The 18,837-nt window shown below is 43.1% G+C and overlaps 1 protein-coding gene across 1 annotated transcript in view; it reads right to left on the bottom strand.

Moving 5' to 3' along the window:
* Nucleotides 1–2,995: 2,995 nt before the first annotated feature.
* LOC124148036 overlaps nt 2,996–18,837 on the bottom strand; it is a 41,921-nt gene continuing 26,079 nt past the window's right edge. The window contains exons 17-23 of the mRNA XM_046518963.2: nt 18,057–18,280; nt 15,975–16,172; nt 14,237–14,426; nt 12,719–13,147; nt 11,542–11,685; nt 10,105–10,325; nt 2,996–3,551 (exon numbers count right to left, since the gene is read on the bottom strand). Of these exons, the coding sequence (XP_046374919.2) occupies nt 3,348–3,551; nt 10,105–10,325; nt 11,542–11,685; nt 12,719–13,147; nt 14,237–14,426; nt 15,975–16,172; nt 18,057–18,280 (1,610 nt within the window). The 3' untranslated portion in view covers nt 2,996–3,347. The remainder of the gene's footprint in view (nt 3,552–10,104; nt 10,326–11,541; nt 11,686–12,718; nt 13,148–14,236; nt 14,427–15,974; nt 16,173–18,056; nt 18,281–18,837) is intronic.

The following is an 18,837-nucleotide window of genomic DNA, read 5'->3' as shown; positions in this document are numbered from 1 at the left end:
TCAGTGATAGAATTAGACGCCTAGCTATACTTGCTGCAACAGTGGACATACTTGAAGCCGGCAACCTTGGTGACTTGGTTGACAGGGGTTGACAGGATTGGGTGGTCAGGATCGCTGACTTGGTTGAAGCATGTCATCGATCCCAATTACATGGATCGATGCTCACGATATCAATCACTGGATTGTCTGGTCCAGACTCGATTATTTACAGACTGACGTCATATAGCTTGAATATTGCTGAGTGGGGCGTTAAACAACAAACCAACCAACCAATCCTATTCATCACTGGTTTGTCTGGTCGAGGATGCCACCAAGATACAGCTGCTGACTGTGGCGCAAAACAACACTCACTCACTCACTCACTTCCTCAAGTAGCATCTGATATGGAAAATAAATAGATGTACATAAATAAAAGGTCCAGACTCGAATATTTACAGACCACAGTCATATAGCTTGAATATTGCTGAGTGCATCATTTAGCAACAAACAAACATAAATAAATGAATAAATAAATAAATAAAGTATAATTCCAGGTGGAAGATAATAAAGATTTTAATAATCAAAGTACAAACAATATTGGTAAAAACAAACAATAGATTCTCCATTATATTCGAAGGATTGAAAAACATGTGAGTGTTTATATATCAAAACAAGTACAAAATAATATACATCAATTTGAATATTGAATTAACAAGGGCAAAACTTAACTTTGCATTTGTATAAAATCCTATATTGGTTAATATATATTAAAACTTATTAAAGAAAGGAACTTTTAAAATGTATTCCTACAATATTCAGGCAACTATTACTACACAAAAGTTCAAATAACAAATATTGCACGTTTACAAATTAATAAAAATACTTCTGTGAATAATAAATAACAGCACAAACGTTATCCGTGGCTAAATCAACATGACATTATGCACTAGACAACAAACATAACAAGGCGGTGAGGTGAGGTGAAATTGGGTTTAACGTCGCGTCCAAGATTATTGCACTTATATAGCGACGTGCATGCATGTGTGTGTGTGTGTGGCTGCTTGTACTAGTCCGGACTGATGCCGATTTATAGTGCTAGCTCACTGAGATACCATGCCGCAGTTTAACATGAATACCCCACTCAGACACAGTATACTGACTCCGAGCCGACCAGTCCATGTTTTAGCCCCTTAATGCCGAGCGCCAGACAGGGTAACAACAAGTACCATCTTTTAACGTCTTTTGGTATGACGCGGACGGGGATCGAACCCCGAACCTTCCGCTCTCCGGGCGGACGCTCTACCACAAGACCACGGAGGCGGCACATAACAAGGCAATATTCACATGATTTTTAAAAAGTATTGTCATGAGAATTGAGTTGATGTTTGGAATATCCTTCCCAACTAAGGCCTCTAACGTAGAAAAATAAGGTACATAAAATTGTCCAAAAAGCCTCAAAGCTGAAAGCCCTCCTTGTCTACTTAATATTTACCCCAGTGAAATTCTACCTTTAGAAACCTTAATTTTAAATTTTTTTTATCTAAATTCCTATAAACACTGATAAAAAAATATTCTTCTTAAGTATTAAACAATGAATAATTCTATTATTGAAAAGTGTGTATTGTTGCATTTTCTTGTGTATAAAACGTACCCGCCATTCTACCATGAATTTGGAAAATACTTGATTCTGATTGGTCAATCAGAGGCTATTAAATCACAATAAACCCCCTCTGATTGAAACAGCTGGTTTAACGGCCTCTTTACCTCGTCAGGATATGCATGTGCGCTTTGAGCTTGCCCATAAAGATGGGGGAGTTCATGAATTCTGTATCACTATCAGTGGGAACTTTTGATATAGGAAGTTTTGCTGAAGTCTACCGGTATCTCGATCCTGCAAATGCATGGAGTGACGAGGATTTTGACCTTATACTATCCAATATGGACAATTCTGGTGACTATGGTAACACAAACATCTTCAGAAATATGTTTTGAAAAAATCAGTTGAACAAACACAGAAACAACATTTGACGTCTGCTTCGCCTAAGCCATCATATTATTCTAACATGAATTTGGAAAATACTTGATTCTGATTGGTCAATTAATAAGGAATTAACCATACTGTGTTTTCAATGTAGAACGAGGTAACCCATAGCTTTAACCGCTCTAAATTGAATTTGGAACAGAATGTGCAATCTAGCGCAGTGACATCTACAGGTAACCTAGCTCTACGTTGAAAACACAGTAGGTTTATCTCCATTCTACCATGACTAAATAAAACGCGAACTCTTTGGTTCAAGCTACACGTTCGGTTTCAAACTCAATCAACGCGGTGATATCCATGGGTAACCTAGCTCTACATTGAAAACACAGTATGCTTATCTCCTAATTATAACCTCTCCTGGTAGCAACCACAAAGAGACTCAAAATGTCAATGTTTACTCAAGCCCTGTTGATCCGACACACATTAAGCTGACAATCAGTTTTATCCGACACTAATGATGCACTTGTAAATTATTAGAAAAAAGATTGTCGGACATGATTATTTTTCGATAAGTGGATCTGTAAGACAAGTAATTAAGTTGATCTGTCGCTACATAAAAAATGCATATACAAATATGACACATGTTCATTGGGGTGGTATGGGGTGCATGGCTTGTAAATGTGAAAGACAGAATGGTTTCAAATTGGGTTCAACGTTTCAAGCCAATTCTTGGTACGATACATGCGACGTTCCAACAGTGACTGTCATGGAAGAGAATTACATATGCATGTTGTACCAAACTAAAATATAGTATTCCTAAGAAATCATGGAAGTGTTTTGCTAATCCCAACACATCCATGCTGCAATCTCTTGCATTTATCACATTTAGCTCTTTGCTATCTTCAATAATGAGTTTACTTTTAACAAGGCCATGCTCCGATCTCTGGCATTCACCACAAAGTCTTTACTAGTGATGCTTCTAACACGGCCATGCTCCGATCTCTGGCATTAACCACAAAGTCTTTACTATTGATGCTTCTAACACAGCCATGCTCCGATCTCTGGCATTCACCACAAAGTCTTTACTAGTGATGCTTCTAACACGGCCATGCTCCGATCTCCCATCTCTGGCATTCACCACAAAGTCTTTACTAGTGATGCTTCTAACACGGCCATGCTCCGATCTCTGGCAATCACCACAAAGTCTTTACTAGTGATGCTTCTAACACAGCCATGCTCCGATCTCTGGCATTCACCACAAAGTCTTTACTAGTGATGCTTCTAACACGGCCAAGCTCCGATCTCTGGCATTCACCACAAAGTCTTTACTAGTGATGCTTCTAATATGCCCATGTTCCGATCTCTGGCAATCAGGACAAAGTTTCTACTAGGTGAGTTTGCTTCTGAGACGGCCATATGCAGATCTCCTTGCAGCCGTTTCTGCAAGAGGTGGCATACCCAGTTTTTTCCTCAGCACGTTGGGGATGTATGGGTTAGAGTTGCAGTGACTATGACGGTTTGGGATGTCCGACTCACGATAAATGTGAATCTGGATGTTGGAGCGAAGATCAACATCAATCTCACTCCAAGCCTGAAAGGTACATGAACAAGTTTCAAGGAGGATGTTAAGCTCAAGATGATGTTAAGCACAAGACGAAGTCACAACTTTATATTGACAGGGTAAGTGGGAAGGGAACTAGCATTACTTGACACTGTGTTCAGCAATATTCCAGTCCTGTCACATCCAGGGACACCAAGAAACATCCTCTTTTTAAGAAATAAATGACGAGTGGGATTTGTTTATCATACAATAAAACACTGCATGGAGAATAGACCATGAGGCTGTGCCCCTCATTGTTTATTTATCCTGCAGTGTTTTATTGTATGATAACAACGATCACGACTCGTTTACTTCTTATATTGGACATCAATATTATTTACAGTCTCTTTAATGAATATAAATCATATGTACAAGCTTTACAAGTATTTATAAAATGATGACTCCTTGAATAGAATCCGTTCTCAGCAATGGCGGACAAGTTCATTTTATGAACGTGGGCGGGAGAATTTGGTCTTTCCAGGCATATTCTCACAATTCTCACACCAGTTATCTGTAACTTTACTCCCAATACACATTGTCATATCTCTCCCATTTTTGAAAGCGATCATTAAGCCATTACGTTTATCTGCATTGCCACTCTACATCTATGGGGACCACTCACAAGACACTTCCTCTCAAAAATAAACGTCGTCCAATATACAACGTCATCAAGTTTCGACAGCATGTTCAAATCTCCAGAAATGACATCATGATAAAAACAATGTTTTATCGGGAAATAAACACTGCTTTGTTTTTTCAGTATTCTTGTGATTTATCACGTAACTATCTTGTATTAGCCAGTGTGAGAAAACAGTTGTTAGATTGTGCTGAGGTTAACTTATGCTATGTCACGTGACTTTCATAGGCTCAGAAAAAGCAAGCAGCTTTTTGCTTTGAAGCGGGTATAAGGGATTTATTCTGCCTCTGCCTTAGAAATCCATGTGCAGCCTGTCTTGTTCATGGGGGGGTATAAGGGATTTATTCTCACGCTAAGAAATGTATTCCCCTCCAAAGAGGGATACATAGTATTTTACCTTACTCAATTAACTGTGAGTTGCTTGCATAAATATACTGTACTGCAGTGGATGCTGCCCCAGAAAGGTTATGTCTCTCTTACTGCAACTGTACTGCAGTGGATGCTGCCCCAGAAAGGTTATGTCTTTCTTACTGCAACTGTACTGCAGTGGATGCTGCCCAAAAAGGTTATGTCTCTCTTACTGCAACTATACTGCAGTGGATGCTGCCCCAGAAAGGTTATGTCTCTCTTACTGCAACTGTACTGCAGTGGATGCTGCCCAAAAAGGTTATGTCTCTCTTACTGCAACTGTACTGCAGTGGATGCTGCCCCAGAAAGGTTATGTCTCTCTTACTGCAACTATACTGCAGTGGATGCTGCCCAAAAAGGTTATGTCTCTCTTATTGCAACTGTACTGCAGTGGATGCTGCCCCAGAAAGGTTATGTCTCTCTTATTGCAACTGTACTGCAGTGGATGCTGCCCCAGAAAGGTTATGTCTCTCTTACTGCAACTATACTGCAGTGGATGCTGCCCCAGAAAGGTTATGTCTCTCTTACTGCAACTGTACTGCAGTGGATGCTGCCCAAAAAGGTTATGTCTCTCTTACTGCAACTGTACTGCAGTGGATGCTGCCCCAGAAAGGTTATGTCTCTCTTACTGCAACTATACTGCAGTGGATGCTGCCCAAAAAGGTTATGTCTCTCTTATTGCAACTGTACTGCAGTGGATGCTGCCCCAGAAAGGTTATGTCTCTCTTATTGCAACTGTACTGCAGTGGATGCTGCCCCAGAAAGGTTATGTCTCTCTTACTGCAACTGTACTGCAGTGGATGCTGCCCAAAAAGGTTATGTCTCTCTTACTGCAACTGTACTGCAGTGGATGCTGCCCAAAAAGGTTATGTCTCTCTTACTGCAACTGTACTGCAGTGGATGCTGCCCCAGAAAGGTTATGTCTCTCTTACTGCAACTGTACTGCAGTGGATGCTGCCCCAGAAAGGTTATGTCTCTCTTATTGCAACTGTACTGCAGTGGATGCTGCCCCAGAAAGGTTATGTCTCTCTTACTGCAACTGTACTGCAGTGGATGCTGCCCAAAAAGGTTATGTCTCTCTTACTGCAACTGTACTGCAGTGGATGCTGCCCAAAAAGGTTATGTCTCTCTTACTGCAACTATACTGCAGTGGATGCTGCCCAAAAAGGTTATGTCTCTCTTACTGCAACTGTACTGCAGTGGATGCTGCCCCAGAAAGGTTATGTCTCTCTTACTGCAACTGTACTGCAGTGGATGCTGCCCAAAAAGGTTATGTCTCTCTTACTGCAACTATACTGCAGTGGATGCTGCCCCAGAAAGGTTATGTCTCTCTTACTGCAACTGTACTGCAGTGGATGCTGCCCAAAAAGGTTATGTCTCTCTTATTGCAAATGTACTGCAGTGGATGCTGCCCCAGAAAGGTTATGTCTCTCTTACTGCAACTGTACTGCAGTGGATGCTGCCCCAGAAAGGTTGTCTCTCTTACTGCAACTGTACTGCAGTGGATGCTGCCCCAGAAAGGTTATGTCTCTCTTACTGCAACTGTACTGCAGTGGATGCTGCCCCAGAAAGGTTATGTCTCTCTTACTGCAACTGTACTGCAGTGGATGCTGCCCCAGAAAGGTTATGTCTCTCTTACTGCAACTGTACTGCAGTGGATGCTGCCCCAGAAAGGTTATGTCTCTCTTACTGCAACTATACTGCAGTGGATGCTGCCCAAAAAGGTTATGTCTCTCTTATTGCAACTGTACTGCAGTGGATGCTGCCCCAGAAAGGTTATGTCTCTCTTATTGCAACTGTACTGCAGTGGATGCTGCCCCAGAAAGGTTATGTCTCTCTTACTGCAACTATACTGCAGTGGATGCTGCCCAAAAAGGTTATGTCTCTCTTACTGCAACTGTACTGCAGTGGATGCTGCCCCAGAAAGGTTATGTCTCTCTTACTGCAACTGTACTGCAGTGGATGCTGCCCCAGAAAGGTTATGTCTCTCTTACTGCAACTGTACTGCAGTGGATGCTGCCCAAAAAGGTTATGTCTCTCTTATTGCAACTGTACTGCAGTGGATGCTGCCCCAGAAAGGTTATGTCTCTCTTACTGCAACTGTACTGCAGTGGATGCTGCCCCAGAAAGGTTGTCTCTCTTACTGCAACTGTACTGCAGTGGATGCTGCCCCAGAAAGGTTATGTCTCTCTTACTGCAACTGTACTGCAGTGGATGCTGCCCCAGAAAGGTTATGTCTCTCTTACTGCAACTGTACTGCAGTGGATGCTGCCCCAGAAAGGTTATGTCTCTCTTACTGCAACTGTACTGCAGTGGATGCTGCCCCAGAAAGGTTATGTCTCTCTTACTGCAACTATACTGCAGTCGATGCTGCCCAAAAAGGTTATGTCTCTCTTATTGCAACTGTACTGCAGTGGATGCTGCCCCAGAAAGGTTATGTCTCTCTTACTGCAACTGTACTGCAGTGGATGCTGCCCCAGAAAGGTTATGTCTCTCTTACTGCAACTATACTGCAGTGGATGCTGCCCAAAAAGGTTATGTCTCTCTTACTGCAACTGTACTGCAGTGGATGCTGCCCCAGAAAGGTTATGTCTCTCTTACTGCAACTGTACTGCAGTGGATGCTGCCCCAGAAAGGTTATGTCTCTCTTACTGCAACTGTACTGCAGTGGATGCTGCCCCAGAAAGGTTATGTCTCTCTTACTGCAACTGTACTGCAGTGGATGCTGCCCCAGAAAGGTTATGTCTCTCTTACTGCAACTGTACTGCAGTGGATGCTGCCCCAGAAAGGTTATGTCTCTCTTACTGCAACTATACTGCAGTGGATGCTGCCCAAAAAGGTTATGTCTCTCTTATTGCAACTGTACTGCAGTGGATGCTGCCCCAGAAAGGTTATGTCTCTCTTACTGCAACTGTACTGCAGTGGATGCTGCCCCAGAAAGGTTATGTCTCTCTTACTGCAACTATACTGCAGTGGATGCTGCCCAAAAAGGTTATGTCTCTCTTACTGCAACTGTACTGCAGTGGATGCTGCCCCAGAAAGGTTATGTCTCTCTTACTGCAACTGTACTGCAGTGGATGCTGCCCAAAAAGGTTATGTCTCTCTTACTGCAACTATACTGCAGTGGATGCTGCCCCAGAAAGGTTATGTCTCTCTTACTGCAACTGTACTGCAGTGGATGCTGCCCAAAAAGGTTATGTCTCTCTTATTGCAACTGTACTGCAGTGGATGCTGCCCCAGAAAGGTTATGTCTCTCTTACTGCAACTGTACTGCAGTGGATGCTGCCCCAGAAAGGTTGTCTCTCTTACTGCAACTGTACTGCAGTGGATGCTGCCCCAGAAAGGTTATGTCTCTCTTACTGCAACTGTACTGCAGTGGATGCTGCCCCAGAAAGGTTATGTCTCTCTTACTGCAACTGTACTGCAGTGGATGCTGCCCCAGAAAGGTTATGTCTCTCTTACTGCAACTGTACTGCAGTGGATGCTGCCCCAGAAAGGTTATGTCTCTCTTACTGCAACTATACTGCAGTGGATGCTGCCCAAAAAGGTTATGTCTCTCTTATTGCAACTGTACTGCAGTGGATGCTGCCCCAGAAAGGTTATGTCTCTCTTACTGCAACTGTACTGCAGTGGATGCTGCCCCAGAAAGGTTATGTCTCTCTTACTGCAACTATACTGCAGTGGATGCTGCCCAAAAAGGTTATGTCTCTCTTACTGCAACTGTACTGCAGTGGATGCTGCCCCAGAAAGGTTATGTCTCTCTTACTGCAACTGTACTGCAGTGGATGCTGCCCCAGAAAGGTTATGTCTCTCTTACTGCAACTGTACTGCAGTGGATGCTGCCCAAAAAGGTTATGTCTCTCTTATTGCAACTGTACTGCAGTGGATGCTGCCCCAGAAAGGTTATGTCTCTCTTACTGCAACTGTACTGCAGTGGATGCTGCCCCAGAAAGGTTGTCTCTCTTACTGCAACTGTACTGCAGTGGATGCTGCCCCAGAAAGGTTATGTCTCTCTTACTGCAACTGTACTGCAGTGGATGCTGCCCCAGAAAGGTTATGTCTCTCTTACTGCAACTGTACTGCAGTGGATGCTGCCCCAGAAAGGTTATGTCTCTCTTACTGCAACTGTACTGCAGTGGATGCTGCCCCAGAAAGGTTATGTCTCTCTTACTGCAACTATACTGCAGTGGATGCTGCCCAAAAAGGTTATGTCTCTCTTATTGCAACTGTACTGCAGTGGATGCTGCCCCAGAAAGGTTATGTCTCTCTTACTGCAACTGTACTGCAGTGGATGCTGCCCCAGAAAGGTTATGTCTCTCTTACTGCAACTATACTGCAGTGGATGCTGCCCAAAAAGGTTATGTCTCTCTTACTGCAACTGTACTGCAGTGGATGCTGCCCCAGAAAGGTTATGTCTCTCTTACTGCAACTGTACTGCAGTGGATGCTGCCCCAGAAAGGTTATGTCTCTCTTACTGCAACTGTACTGCAGTGGATGCTGCCCCAGAAAGGTTATGTCTCTCTTACTGCAACTGTACTGCAGTGGATGCTGCCCCAGAAAGGTTACGTCTCTCTTACTGCAACTGTACTGCAGTGGATGCTGCCCCAGAAAGGTTATGTCTCTCTTACTGCAACTATACTGCAGTGGATGCTGCCCAAAAAGGTTATGTCTCTCTTATTGCAACTGTACTGCAGTGGATGCTGCCCCAGAAAGGTTATGTCTCTCTTACTGCAACTGTACTGCAGTGGATGCTGCCCCAGAAAGGTTATGTCTCTCTTACTGCAACTGTACTGCAGTGGATGCTGCCCCAGAAAGGTTATGTCTCTCTTACTGCAACTGTACTGCAGTGGATGCTGCCCCAGAAAGGTTATGTCTCTCTTACTGCAACTATACTGCAGTGGATGCTGCCCAAAAAGGTTATGTCTCTCTTATTGCAACTGTACTGCAGTGGATGCTGCCCCAGAAAGGTTATGTCTCTCTTACTGCAACTGTACTGCAGTGGATGCTGCCCAAAAAGGTTATGTCTGTTACTGCAACTGACCCATGTATCACTGTTGTCAGCTTATGTGACATCGGACACATCTGAGGCAGCACGTGAACAGAAGAACATTAGACGTGACCTGAGACAGCATCTAGGCAGGGTTATCTACAACATGTCTTCTTATTGGTTTAAAATACAACATGTCTTCTTATTGGTTTAAAAATACCCAAATATTTTGAATACCCAAAGAAAACTACCAATACCCAATGTGAATGATGACTTCTGAGTTAATACTCACTGGCTTAAGGAATTGATCTGGAGCCCTGGGCCCACTTGCACTTAGCGATCTTAGCACTAAGACTATTGTAAGCCTATGTTAAAGTATGGGCATTATGATCACCTTTGCACTAAGATCGCTTTGTGCAAGTGGGCCCTGGTGTATAGGAGGCTAACAAGCAAGATAGCAGATTTTCACGGCTCCACGGCCTCTTGCTTTCAGCTTCAGACTTGTGACATACCTCAGTGCCAACCACTTGCTCAAACTTCTTGGTGAGTTTCTTTTCAGGCAGCCAGCAGTTTCCGTTAGCATAGACCATGTAGTCCTGCCACTTCCCGTTGAGAATTACACGCAGCTTGTCTGCCAGGTGCGGGATTGAGGCTGCACTGTCACATGACACGATGCTGTCCACAAGGAGGCTGATCCCCTCATCACGATCCTTGTAGGTGCTGATGAGGTATCCTGTAAATAGCAGGTGGAACTGACTTTCAGAGTTTATGTCATGGCTTAAACATGGCTCCCAGGGCCAAGCTCAAGCTAGGTGAGGTGAGGCCAGGCGAGGCAAGGCAAGGCAAGGAGAGGTGACGTGATATTGTGTTTAACGTCAAGATTATCTCACTTTTATGGTGACATATAGCCCCTTAATGCTGAGCACCAGACAGGGTAACCGCAAGGACCATCTATTAAGGTCTTTTGGTATGATACGCCCGAAAATGAAAAACTCAAAGTTATAAAAACAGCACGCGTAAATACCCACTGAAGCTTTTTCAGCATGCATACAAAGGAGCTAATTGCCTAAACACAATTACGAGATAATTTACTTTCCGAGTCAAGCCTATATATTTAGACCAGTTATATACACCTAAAACATTATTTCATTTTCTTGAAATCTTAAAATGTTAACTCTTTTGGGGAGTGTAAAAATATTAGTTACCCAATGAAAAATATAATAACCCAATTAAAATAGAAACCCTAGAGTAAAATCTCAATTGCTCAAAAAGTTATCTGAAGCTCTGAGTGTGTAGTAGTGTGGTTTTACGCCACTTTCAGCAATATTACAGCAATATCATGGCGGGGGACACCAGAAATGGGCTTCACACATTGTACCCATGTCAGGAATCGAACTCAGGTCTTCGGCATGACGAGCTTGGAGCTCTGGGTTTAGATCTAGTTGTGAAAAGTTAATTCAGGTATGACAGGTTACTAAATTGGAGGTACATGGTTTGGAAGGGCCCACAGAGAATATACAGGTTATAGTAATGTTATAAAGATGTTATTATCATGTTATTTCATCGAATACCAGGTTATTGTAAGTTTGTAGAATTCATGAAATACCAATCATAGTTGAAACCCTAATATGCCAGAACTTGGATCAGACACAGAATTACAAGTTACTAGAGCTCTCGCCCCCTGGGAATTTCAGGGAAGAAGTGGTCCCCAGCAACCTGTGATTATTGTACAAGACAATCGGGTTGTCATTAGGCTGAATGTGCCCTAATACAATGGGTCGTTGTTCAGGCTATCAACCACTAGTCCGTCTGGCCCAGACTCGATAACATTCAGCCTTACTGTAACATAGCCGGACTACTGCTGACTGCGATTACTCAACACAAAAATCGAGTAAAGTGGCCCCTGCTTGATGGAGGGCTGGATTCAGGGCCTTTATTTTCGGACTCACCAACAAAGGCCCACACTGTCTGTGCATGTAGCATGCTGTAGTTGGCTCTCTCCCACAGTACTTTGTTTCTCAGACTCGATAGGGCGCCCTTTCGACGCAGTTCTAGCAGGGCGTGGAAGTCACAGATAGTAACATCAGCATTGCCTGAAAACGGAATTCAGTGCCTATGAAACTCTATGTACTCATCAATCAGAAGGGGTGCTAACTGGGATTGTTCACAAGGCAATATATTTACGAACCGGTTTTCGATTTCGTTGCGCGATTTTGATTGGACTATGTATAGACTCGTTAGTCCAGTCAAAATGTAACTCCATAATACCAGCGTAGTTCGGCAATGGTGGGAACTGGACTTTTATAGTCAGTTAACTCTCTTGCCTCGGGAAGATGGCCTAGTTCGGCAAGGGTGGAAACTGGACTTTTATGGTCAGTTAACTCCCTTACCTCAGGAAGATGGCCTATTTCGGCAAGGGTGGAAACTGGACTTGTATAGTCAGTTAACTCCCTTTCCTCAGGAAGATGGGGTCCTTATAGCCTGCAGTAAATTTATACATGTGTCGATTTATTTGTCACAATAAGCTGCAGTACTTTAAGAGCCTGGAGAGCTTCATCAGCGCATGCAGTTTCTTAAGTTTGTGGGTCCTGATTGCACGGCTGAAACAAGGGTCAGAATACTGTGCCTGATTTTGTTATTCATGTGAAACTGCGGCATGGTATCTCAGTGGGCTAGCACTAAAAATCTGGCAATAGTCTGAACTAGTAACTACACACAAATGCACACACACATGAATGCCTGTGCCATAATTTTTAACACAATTAAACGTCACCAATGTATTCATAGTTGATGACATCCGTAAAGATCAGTGTCAGAATAGGACTACAGCAACCATGCTTGCCGTAAAAGGAAACAATGTTTCTAAGGCAACTAACGGGATCGGGTGGTCAGGCTCTCTGACTTGGTTGATGCATGTCATCGATCCCAATTCAATGGATCGATGCTCATGATGTCAATCGCTGGGTTGTCTGGTCCAGACCGATAATTTACAGACCACCGTCATATAGCTGGAATATTGCTGAGTGCGGCGTTAAACAACAAACAAACAAAGAAATAAAAAACAAACACAGGTGATGAAGGACCGTAGTGTATACAATCTCGTGAAGTAGTGATGATGATTCTCACCTGTACAACCGAGGTCCTTGAGTTGTCCCTCTTTGGCTCCAGCCCTGGCACGGCTGTTAGTGTGGAAGGCCACAGCTTGGCACAGCATTGCTCGAATCATGTTCACCTGATTAATGTCCGTATTCACACAGTGGAGGATCATGGGAAGATTGACACGTCGTTGGATTGCACGCTTCCGTCTTGCTGGGGCGTGTTCATCCTCGGAATCATCACTAACATAGTTAACCCCATCACTGTCATTTCCTGCTGCATTACCATCAGCATCCTTGACGTCATCAACACCAGTTACCTCCCCTGTCGACACGTCTGCTTCAGGTATTGTGGTGGAAGCAGCTGCCATGAGTTCCTCATCTGTTGCCATGACAACAAGAGTATTTGGATCCGATGTTTCAGTCTGCTTTACTTCAGCCTCACATGTCTGAAGAAATCCTGAAAATATATTTAAAAAAAAAAATTAATTAGAGTTTCAATTATATCCCCCACATAATATGCTGGGGGATAGAAATCAAATATAAATGGGGTATGAATATTGTCAAGCCTAATTACCTAAATTTGAGATAGAGAAAAAAGATACTTGTAAGGATAGACACACATACAAAGGGTAAATCCCATTTAACAACATCAAGGCGCCTGGAACAATGGTCTCCTTTTACTTCATGGAGTTCCCGACCACCACCGTAGTCTAGTGGTAGAGCGTCCGCCCGGGGAGTGGAGGGTCCGGAGTTCCATCCCCGACCGCATCATACCAAAAGACATTAAAAGATGGTACTTGTTGTTACCCTGTCTGGCGCTCGGCATTAAGGGACTAAAACAAGGACTGGTTGGCTCAGAGTCAGTATACTGTGTCTGAGTGGGGTATTCATGTTGAACTGCGGCATAGTATCTGTGGGCTACCACTATAAATCGGCATCAGTCCGGTCTAGTACAAGCAGACACACACACACATGTGCATGCATGTCGCCATATAAGCGCAATAATCTTGGACGCGACGTTAAACCCCATTTCACCTCACCTCACCTCATGGAGTTCCCCAGTGTACAATATTCCCCTGAAACATTTTGTAATTCAAACAATACCGGATTTACTTCTGGTATAATGGAAATTTGCTTACACTAGGTTTTTAAGAACTGAGAAATATGGGCCGGTCAAAACAATTATGTCAGTGGACAAATAAATTGTTTTCACACAAAGAACTGTTGTATATGGAAGCCTTTAGGGGCCATTTGGTTTTTTTCTTCAAATTTCAAGAGCCTAATTTTAAAATTTTAACTTGAAATTTCAACTTAGTCTCTTAAAATTTCAAGATGCAATGTTGAAATTTCAAGAGGCTAAGTTGAAAATTTCATGATACATACTTAGTTGATAATACATTGAAATATTAAGATTTTAACTTGAAATTTCAACGTACGTATCATGAAATTTCAACTTAGTATCTAGAAATTTCAAGAAAAATATACAAAAACAAGTGGTCCTAAAAGTCTTCCTTAGTTATATTACTGATCCCTTATTTCTACTCACCATTCATCTTGGCATACAACTCTGAAACAGCAACCTTCACCCCGCCGACCCAGATATATGGGGCCAAGCCACCGTTTTTGTCCATCTGTACATAGTCCCGCTCTTGTCCTAGCCAGTGATGAAGAAAAGCAAGGAACCCTGGGATGGAATTCAGATTGGGGAAGCTGTTTCTCGTGAGTCTCTCAAGGAGCTATAAAAAAACATACAGTCATGTTTAGTAAATGATTGAATCGTGTTTTGTGTCACTGTGAACCATAGGAACAGTATTTCAGTTTTACAATGGCATGAAGCCTTACTGTGAACGGACAGCCGAAAGTGTTTGTTTGTTTCTTGTTTAACACCTCAACATTACATCTATATGATGGCGCTCTGTAAATAATCGAGTCTAGACCAGACAATCCAGTAATTGACATCATGAGCATCGATCCACGCAACTGTGATACGATAACATGCATCAACCAAGTCAGCGAGACTGACCACCCGATCCTGTTAGTCGCTTCTTACGACAAGCATAGTCACCTTTTACGGAAAGCATGGGTTGCTGAAGACCTATTCTACCCCGGATCTTCATGGGTCCAGCCAAAAGTGACACAGGTCTTAGACGTTCACCACTTTGTGGACGTGAAATTCATGAGCACAGGCACAGACAAACCAAAAGTCATCATGGGGGCAATTCTGGGATTTAAACCACATCTACAGGATTTGGGTACAACTGAGACATGGATATCTGCACATTGAATTGCTGGCTGTAACAGTATGGGTCATCTGTCTCCCAAGTCATTTTTAGATCAACATTGATCTAAATTTTGCACACATAATAAGTCAAGTTTTAACACAATAAGGCAAGAAGTGGTTAAAGTCATCGATATTCCCGGCAATGATAAATAATAGTCGTGACTATGTCAACTAATTTATATGTATATATATATTGCCATGGAAACTCGAAAAATCTCAAACTATCAAAAGGCACCAGTTCAACACCAGACCTATCAATGTGCCAACTTTGGTGGAGAAATATTGTATGGTTTTCAAGATCTGCTCCGGAAACAAGCACTACTGCCATTTCCAGCTTAAGTCAAAGTTGTTGCCTTGGAAACAATATTTGTTAAAAAAGACTGAAACTATCAAAAGGCAACAGTTGTCCACTCGATCTATCTATGTGCCAAGTTTGGTGAAGAGTTAATTAACAGTTTTCAAGATCTGCTCCGATACGATCACTACTGCAATTTCCAGCCTAAGTCAAAGTCGTTCCCATCAAAGCTCGAACAAAGAATATTTTTTTTAAATCCCAAACTATCAAAAGGCACCAGTTCACCACTAGACCTATCAATCTGGTTACTTTGGTGGAGAAATATTGTACAGTTATTAAGATCTGATCTGGAAACAACATCTTGCACAAACGTAAGAATGATGTTTATTTTATTACAAAAACCAAATCACGCATTGCAGGGGATAATGATGATTACTCGATGAGATTTCATCCCTACGCTTTCCTAAAGTTTTTACGTTTACAGATCTACCAATCATGACTAAAAAGCAAAAGATGATCAGAAATCTATGTACCGGGTAGTGTTATCTAACTGTTCTACTTCAACATAAGCAAGACGCTCTACAAGAGAGGTAGGGGAGGTAGGTCTTGTTACATCATTGGAAGAGAGTTCAAGGGAGATAACTTTTGTTAGACCACAAGTCATCCTACGTTGGCACAAGAGATGATACTCAGAAAGCTATGTTGTACCTTGGCTGTAACCTCCAGTATTGTCGAGTCTACGTTATCTACATCAAAACCATCTTCTTCGGCTGCCTCAGTAGCGCCCTCTACATCTGTTGGTGTCGGCCCTGAGTCTGCGTCCACCCCAGCCTGCCTTTTCCCCTCCTTCAACCATCTCTTCACCTCCTTGTCTGCCGTCAACACCTGCTCCTCTCTGCTCTTGTTCTGGGAGGGAGAAAAGTATGACTCAATTCCACGAAGGATCCATGACTGGTTTCATGTTAAGTGACTCACTTACAAGACTCATTCACTGACACGACTAACTCACCTACAACACGACCTCTTCACCGAAACCAAGAATCACTCACCGAAATCAAAAGTCACTTTCCGAATACATTACCAATTCATTGACAACACGACCCATTCATAAACACGACCAATTCATCGACAAGAAGACTCACTCACCAACAACATGACTCGCTCACAACAACATGACTCGCTCACAACAACATGACTCGCTCACCAACAACGCGACTCACTCACCAACAACATGACTCGCTCACAACAACATGACTCGCTCACAACAACATGACTCGCTCACAACAACATGACTCCTTCACCAACAACATGACTCCTTCACCAACAACATGACTCCTTCACCAACAACATGACTCGCTCACAACAACATGACTCCTTCACCAACAACATGACTCGCTCACAACAACATGACTCGCTCACAACAACATGACTCGCTCACAACAACATGACTCCTTCACCAACAACATGACTCCTTCACCAACAACATGACTCGCTCACAACAACAAGACTCACTCACCACCAACATGACAACACAACTCACTCACAACAACAAGACTCACTCACCAACAACACGACTCACTCACCAACAACATGACAACACAACTCACTCACAACAAGACTCACTCACCACCAACATGACAACACAACTCACTCACAACAACAAGACTCACTCACCAACAACAGAACAACAAGACTCACTCACCAACAACATGACAACACAACTCACTCACAACAACATGACTCGCTTACCAACAACAGAACAACAAGACTCACTCACCACCAACATGACAACACAACTCACTCACAACAACACAACTCACTCACAACAACATGACTCGCTTACCAACAACAGAACAACAAGACTCACTCACCAACAACATGACAACACGACTCGCTTACCAACAACAGGACAACATGACTCGCTCATCAACAAGACTCACTCACCAACAACATGACAACACGACTCGCTTACCAACAACAGGACAACATGACTCGCTCATCAACAAGACTCACTCACCAACAACATGACAACACGACTCGCTTACCAACAACAGGACAACATGACTCGCTCATCAACAAGACTCACTCACCAACAACATGACAACACGACTCGCTTACCAACAACAGGACAACATGACTCGCTCATCAACAAGACTCACTCACCAACAACATGACAACACGACTCGCTTACCAACAACAGGACAACATGACTCGCTCATCAACAAGACTCGCTCACCAACAACATGACAACACGACTCGCTTACCAACAACAGGACAACATGACTCGCTCATCAACAAGACTCGCTCACCAACAACGTGACTTACTCACAAACGTGACTTACTCACCAACAACATGACAACACGACTTACTCACCAACAACAGGACAACACGACTCACTCACCAACAACATGACAACACGACTCGCTTACCAACAACAGGACAACATGACTCGCTCATCAACAAGACTCACTCACCAACAACATGACAACAAGACTCGCTCACCAACAACGTGACTTATTCACCAACAACGTGACTTACTCACCAACAACGTGACAACATGACTCGCTTACCAACAACAGGACAACACGACTCACTCACCAACAACATGACAACATGACTCGCTAACCAACAACGTGACTTACTCACCACCAACAAGAATCACTCAACAACAAGACTCGCTCATCAACAAGACTCACTCACCAACAACATGATAACACAACTCACTCAACCAGAACACGACTCGCTCACTAACAACACGACTCACTCACAAGGCTCTGGGCAGTGCTTACCGAGATGGCTCCACACTTTGCCTGGCCCCAGACATCCATGACTTTGTCCACTGCCACCGAGTGTTTCAGTTCTACAGCAGGTCGCTCCAGTCCCACTGTGGGGTCAAACTCCGTCATCTTCAGCTTAATGTTACCAGTGTCCTCATCTTGGAGGCACCTGCACTGCGTCACCAGTCGGGCTTGAGTTGTCTCCCTTGCATTATCATCCACTGCAGACGTGGTTGCTGGAAAGCAGACGGTCAATTATTAACAATTATTTTTTGTGTGTGTTCAAAGTAAATCCTGCAAAGTGGTTGACTGAATGTAAAAAATAACCAACACACACAGACAGACTACTTTCACCAGCATGGTATGTTGAGGAATCCCAGTCTAAGATGAGGAAAGGCCCTTGCCGGCCCACCATCTCCTCATGAGGAATTAGCGAACTTCAAAATAGAAAAATAACGAAAGTGGTCTAAGCAGCGATGAAGCGCCATGCAACAACCCCTTGATCAAAGTGACCAAAATGCATCATCACTTTTTTCTCATTGCAACAAAAATGCAGTTAGGTCCCCTGTGTCCATTTGGCCAACCAGAACAGCCAGAGACACTCTACACTTGGGCTGGGACAAGTCCATATTTATAACCCCGGGTACTCTACCCCCTATGATCTGACCCTACCCAGTGTAGGTCTCAAGAGTTGGGACATAATGTCCGATTTGGAATTATTATTTCTGGAGCCCTGGCAAATGCTATTAACATGTATACAACCTACGGATCAGGCTTAAAAAAATAAAAGAAT

This window comes from Haliotis rufescens, unplaced genomic scaffold, assembly GCF_023055435.1.
Source record: "Haliotis rufescens isolate VD_foot unplaced genomic scaffold, xgHalRufe1.0.p SCAF_10, whole genome shotgun sequence".
Classification (NCBI taxonomy): domain Eukaryota; kingdom Metazoa; phylum Mollusca; class Gastropoda; order Lepetellida; family Haliotidae; genus Haliotis; species Haliotis rufescens.
The sequence above is the reverse complement of the archived record's forward strand: the minus strand, read 5'-3'. Positions and strand labels throughout refer to the sequence as shown.